Source organism: Neolamprologus multifasciatus, chromosome 6 (genome assembly GCF_963576455.1).
Source record: "Neolamprologus multifasciatus chromosome 6, fNeoMul1.2, whole genome shotgun sequence".
Taxonomy (NCBI): domain Eukaryota; kingdom Metazoa; phylum Chordata; class Actinopteri; order Cichliformes; family Cichlidae; genus Neolamprologus; species Neolamprologus multifasciatus.
The window spans coordinates 37852922-37859461 of NC_140444.1; the positions used below are offsets into that span (position 1 = coordinate 37852922).

The 6540-nt window shown below is 44.8% G+C and overlaps 1 protein-coding gene across 2 annotated transcripts in view; it reads left to right on the top strand.

Moving 5' to 3' along the window:
* Window positions 1-977: 977 nt before the first annotated feature.
* Window positions 978-6540, top strand: part of LOC146517652 (nidogen-1-like) — a 40564-nt gene continuing 35001 nt past the window's right edge. The window contains exon 1 of one of the 2 annotated variants that reach the window (XM_085163985.1): window positions 978-1507. In XM_085163985.1, coding sequence (XP_085020111.1) covers window positions 1295-1507 — 213 coding nt within the window. In that variant the 5' untranslated portion in view covers window positions 978-1294. The remainder of the gene's footprint in view (window positions 1508-6540) is intronic. The other variant, XM_085163986.1, reaches the window with a different exon arrangement.

Sequence of the window (6540 nt, forward strand, 5' to 3'; positions counted from 1 at the left end):
GCTCCAGGACACCTACACCAGGAGATGCCGGACCAGAGCAGCGCAGATACTGGAGGACCCGTCCCATCCTGGCAACAAACTGTTCCAACTTCTGCAATCTGGTAGAAGGTTCCTCATCATCCGGGCAAGGACAGAGAGACTCAAGAGGAGCTTCTATCCCCAAGCCATCCGGGCCCTAAACACACACACCCGCCCTCTCATGTCATCTATAATTGACTGAGACAGGACTCTGTTCCAGACACTCTAAACCCATCAGCACAATGTACATTTAATTTTAAATATGTTTATATTGTCTATTCTGTAAAATAGATGTCTATTCTTATTAATGTACAGAATTCACCTGCTTGTTGCTACTACTGCACATTCACCCAATGTATATACTATATATATAATGTTCTTCCTCTAACCCTCCCCCCCCCACACACACACACACATTTTTGCACATGTCGAGGAGTGTGTCAGGTTACAGTTCACTGTGTTATACTTGTATAACTATGCATGTGACAAATAAAGAACCTTGAACCTTGAAAACAGAAAGTGTCCAGAAACCAATAAGCAACAATTGTTACTTCCACCCTTTATATACAGGCTTTGTAAGGAAAATTCATCTGTTGAAGGATTAAAAAATATTTTGCAGCTGATTGGATGTTGCCTGCATCACACCTCACACCAGATTCAAATCTGTGACCTTTTTAAAAAAGGCTCCTGTGACGATGCTTCTGTTAAACTGGCCTTTTCATGGGGTCCAACAACTCAGACCAAATGTCTTAATTTATATCAGAGTCGAGACCCTATGCCAGTGATGAAAGCAGCACGCTGTAGTGACGTCATCACAAGCTTCATGCCCTCACAGGCCCTGCAACACCTCAGGTAGCTGCACACCTGACTCCCTGCTGACCCCAGCAGCACAAATCAGTTCATCGGTTTCAAGTCCGATTGTGGTATGAAGTTACAGACTGCGCTCAGTAGATGGCAGTGACGCATGGGACCGACGCAGCACTGTGTAACAAACTTATATTTTACAGACACGAGTCCAACTTAGACAACACGTCACGTGTAAAGGCGAAAAGCAAAAAAGGATGGCGCACATTTCTAAAGCTGTCCCTCACTCAGTGTTTTAAACAATTATCTTTTAAAAAGTTCTAACTTCTAACTTTACTTCACGTTATTTTGAAAAAGTCACCGGAAGTTGTGCGGTCGTCACTCCCATCGCTCTCCATCCATCCATCCGTGCGCCCGTCCTCACTCCGCCGCTGCGCTCAGCTCGTAGGTCGGTGGGAATCCTCAGGTGAAGATGGAGATGAAGGCCGTGTCCCGACTCTGCTGGTGGCTCTGCTGGTCCTTGGCGGGTCTGGGTGCTGTGACTCGGGCTCTGAAGCTGGAGGAGCTGTTTGAGTTTGGAGAAGCAGCCGGAGACCTGCAGCTGCCACCCGGCTCCGACTCCACGGCCGCGCTGCCTCTGAAAGGGTCACTGGTGTACTTGGAGGAAAATTACGACTCAGTTTATGTGAGTGTCATATCCAGAGGATGATGATGATGATGTGTTAAAGTTTCTTCGTAAAAAGAGGAGTACGCAGAAAGAAAAAAAAATCCAGAATCAGCTTTTTGTCACCTTTCAAAAACCAAAGTGAAGTGAAGCTGGTAAAGACTGAGAGGCTCAGTGGGAGAAATCTGATTTATTAGAGTTTCTAAGGACAAAGCTGAGGGCTGAAGTAAAGTCGCTGTGAGCTTTTGCGTCCTGTAGGATCTGCTCATGGTCAGGTTCAGCGCGCTGCGTGCGCATGTTGGCTGAACGCTGAAGTTTAGCGAAACATGTCTGGGACCTGCTTTCAGAGGTGTGTGGTCAGAGAGGTGAGGATGTCCTCCATCTTTATAACGCTGATCACATGTTTAAGTGACTTTTTCAGTAAAGTCTCACAGCTCTTTCGTTCAGCTCCAGTTGAAGTGGCATCGCTTTGCTCCAGGACGCTCCGTCTTTCACTCACTCTTGATGATTCAAACTTAGTTCACTTTGTAAATACAGGCTCCACACACCTGCCTGAGGAGTGCAGTCGTTGTCTGTTTGTCACTGATAAGCTTTTTTATTGGCGCCTCTGTCCTCTGTGAGCTCCCCATCCTCCTGCTGCTTTCTGACTTTGTTTGATTTGTGGGTTTGTGTGACATATCTCAGGTTTTGAACAGACAGGTGTGCGATTGGATTGGCTCAGTCTGACACAGGTGCTCGACTCTTTGTGAATATGTGAATTTAAATGTGAGCTGACACAGAGCCAGGCTGCTCCCAGCTCGCTCGTGTCCAACGCTTCAGTGTTTGATCAAAGATGATTTCACTCTATAACAGGTAAGATTAACTGTGACAGAAACTGTAGTATTATAGTAACAAAGTAAGCATTAAATATTTAATACTAAACCTCATAGACTGTGTCAGCCTCAGTATCGTTTGTGGCTTTTTTGGGGGGCGGGGCAAAAATAGAAAGCACGGTGGTCAGAGTTGCTGACTGTAAACATGTTACAGTCGTCTCCACAGAGAGACGTGCAGTCAGGATGACACACAGAGCTCTGCCACACACTTTTAGACTGATGTGGTCAGATTTGCACACCTGCTGAACGCTCTCCTCACGCATCCATGTCGACTGCTCTTCTGTCCCACAGCTGTTTGTTTCCTTCCCCCTGTTAAAACAAAAAGACCACACACATATCCCTGGCTCGACAGGAAGTTGACGAGACACAGTCAAGGTCCAGCTCCAGTAAACTCCTGTCTTTTCACATATTTCAGACACAGAGCTGTTACTGGGGGAAGAACGAGTGATTTGCATATAGGACAGGAAATGTATGAATGTTGGTTTCCTGTTGAACCCACAGGTGAAGCTAACAGTCAAAGAGCTTTAAGGAGCTGTGGCAAAATCGATCAATCAGAAGTTGGTGGTTTGATCGGCCACGCCGGTCTGCACATCAGTGTGTCACTGGGTGAGATAGTGAACCCTGATGTGTTCATCATTACGTCGAGTCCGAGTGGGTGGGTGGGTGACACGAGGCTCGAGTGGAAAAGCTTCAAGGTGCTGGTGGAGATTTAAACTCGGGTGTGCTTTCCAAATGATATTCCTTTTTTAAATGTGCTGTGTTAGGACGTGTTTCCTCCCTTCCAGAGAAAAGTCTCTGATTTTGTGCTTCTTCCATTTCCATGCAGATGATAGAATATCAACCAAAGGTTGAGTGTTAATGTCTCCTCATTTAAACATTATGAAGTTGTATTAACAGAGTTTCAGAGTGAAAGCATGAAACTAAAAGCTGCTCTCAGCCTCTGCTGCTGGGTTTCGCTCAGTGTGAAGATCTAATAGTAAGTGTGGAGTCGGCCCCCACCAGCTCTTTTTCAAGCATCTCCATCTATCCATCACCAGTCCCACCCCGGAGCGCGTCAGAGCGAGTAACATCCTGCTGCTTTGTGCTTCACCAGTGTTTATGAGTCCTTTACATTTAATATGATGCCCGGGTTGAAAACCACACGATGCAGTCTCCTGGCTCAGCTCCAGTGTTTGCTGCTGAGGAGGTTGTAGTTTGATCCTTGGGAGTAAATGGAGGCTCTTTGGAGAGACGGCACATCTGGAACATGGAAGAATGACACATTTGTCCTCCCAAACCAGATGTCACGTCTCAGGGTGCTTCCTCCCTGTGTTGTTCTCACACTGATAATGATGATCTCAGGGGTCAGACATGTGTGATGTCAGCAACGTCCTGGCAAGTTTGCCCGGGGTGCTGCTACAGCTCCTTAAACAGTACATACAGTACTGCATGTTGAGCCAGGCCTTTAACAGCTCCACACAGTGTCGTCCAACATATCGTGTTTTTCGGACCATAAGGCGCACTGTTGATGAACGGGTCTGTTTTCATACATAAGGCACGCCAGATTATAAGGCGCATTAAGCGAAACAAAATCGGATAAAACTTTACTCAACTCATTCTTCTTGCTTCCTCCACTTCTGTACCATTGATTCATTAATGCTGAATCCTCTCACAGCGGCTCTGTTCCCATGTTGTTGCAGTATATCAATGACTAACCTCGTATTGTAAATGGACTGGTTCTTATATAGCGCTTTTTTACACAACTTGTGCATTCACCCATTTTTCTAAGTGCTTTATAGCTAACATTCACACACACTCACACTCCGATGGACGCATCGGAGAGCAATTTGGGGTTAGTATCTTGCCCAAGGATATTTGGCATGCAGACTGGGGGAAGCCAGGAATCGAACCACCAACCTTCCAATCAGTAGATGACCTGCTCTACCGCCTGAGCTACAGCCACCGTATTGTGGATGGATTATCTCAGTTGTTCTCCTGACTGAAGTTTGGTCCGTTTACAGCATCCTGCCATGTGACTGCATTTGTCTCTAAACATCAGGAACCTTCACGTTAACTTTTATCGAGTAGGAAAAAGTTAGCTTCATCCTCCAGCTTCACTGTGTTTATGCTAACATAGCTGTGTTGCTAGCGATCACGTAGCACATCATTATATACCAGCTAGCCCAACTTCAGTAACCCTACAAACGTCACTGCTGTTTAGTTTTCTGTCTTCATTTATGTTGGAAGTGATAGCAGAGCTGTACGTTTGAATTTCAGAACATGCTATATCATGCTTAGGTGAAAGCTAGCGAGAAGGAAAAACAATCCCAGCGTTTTATTTTTTCTCTTGGCTGGCACCACGTACGAAACCCCGGGAGATGACCACACATGAAGACATCATTACACACAAGCATGAATGCTGACAGCGGCATTGGACGGTTAGCTAGGTTACATCGTAGGCTCTACAAAGGCTGCAGCAGCTAGGTCATGTGTTTTGGCCCAACATTGAGCGCTTGTTACGATGATGAGACCCAGGCAGCTGCCGGTTTAATGTCTTTAATGTCTTTATGTAACAAATGATTTATTAGTGAGATGCAAATTATAAATGCAGCATTTTATCAGTGACCGTTTAAAGAGCCATTTTCACCCTTGATTTTCCATCGCTGGGCTTTGCCTCAGTGTAACACACATCGAAAACAGTCTTGTCCTGTAGTTCGGGTGATGCAGATGTCTTGGTATAGCCTGGAAGAGGCGGTGTGCTCACTACAGCATTTTGTGTACACTGGTACAATATGGCATATGATTTTAGCTAATACACTAATGATTACATACATACACTCATCATGTGATTGTCAGTTTCTTTTTTTTTTTTTTTTTTTTGCCTGTCCCGTTTGGTTCTTTTGCCATCAGAATTATTGTCTAAAGGCGAAGAAAGATGCCCAACGGATTTTCTTTACCAAATTGACCATCCCAGCTTTGCCGTAATGGTCCATTTGATTCACCTTTTATTCTTTATTTTATTTTCACTTGCTGAATACGGGACAGACTTGACTGGGGGAAAGAAAAGGGAGAAAGAAAGAGGGGAAGAAAAACAGTTAAGAAGAGGGACGGGGGAGAAGGGCAAAAAACAAAAACCAACAGAATAAGCAGAAGAAAAAAAAAAAAAAAAAAAAAAAAAAAAAAAAATACATATATCGATCACCTGGATCACCTGTTGAGAAAGAAAAAAGAAAACAAGCAGAAGAAAACGAGAGTAATACAATAAACCACATCACAATGATATATGGGAATATGACAGTAAATACTAAATATTAAACATTATTGTGCAGCACGTAAGATCGACAGCACAGTGTGCATTGAGGTAGGAGCCAAAAAGGGTGTAGTTTGTGTGTGTGATCACCCGTGTGTACACCTGTGAGCATGGACGCGCTTGTTTTCTTAAAAGGTTCCCTCATGTAATGATCTGCTAGAGGGTGTGGGGGGCCACTGCCCCGTCCTCCAGGGCATGAAGCAGGTATGGAGGAGATCAAAACCCCAGACATCCAGAGGCCCCCAGAACACAAGAGACCAAGGAAGACCAACAGAGGGGCAGATTGATTGTCAGTTTCTTTGAACTGTTCGTTTTCTACGGTGGAGTGATTGTACAGCATCATTAATTACTTTGAAATGCTTGAGTTGGATTAAAATTTGGAGTTTCGCTAATCCAAACCGGGTCAAAAGTGTATATACGGCTCAAATAGATGCATACACCCCCACTAATATTGGGTTAAACATCTCTTCGCACGTTGCACATGTAGCCATCAACAAGTGTGATGAGTCTTCTGGGCAGAAGACCCGAGTTTGGGGGCGTCTAGAGGGACATCCCAGAACCTTAATGCTAGCTTGCTTTATTCCAAAAACAGTGTTGTGTGCTAGGGATCGTTGTTCCCAACTGTGTCCAAGTTTCAATCGTCTAACTGTTGATTTGAGGTGAAGTTGGGGAATTTGAAGATAGTGCTCCTTCTTCATCATTCTGTCACTGCACAGTGTACCAGTGGCAGCAAACCAGTCCCAGAGCACAGTGCTACCACCAACATGCTTGACACTGGCAAGTCCATGACATGCTTTTAAATAGCATAGTGTTAAAGTCAGGAGAGGTGTCTTCTCAAAGTTCATTAGTAGATTCAGGAAATCACCACACACCAGGATGTTACTAGCTGTGAG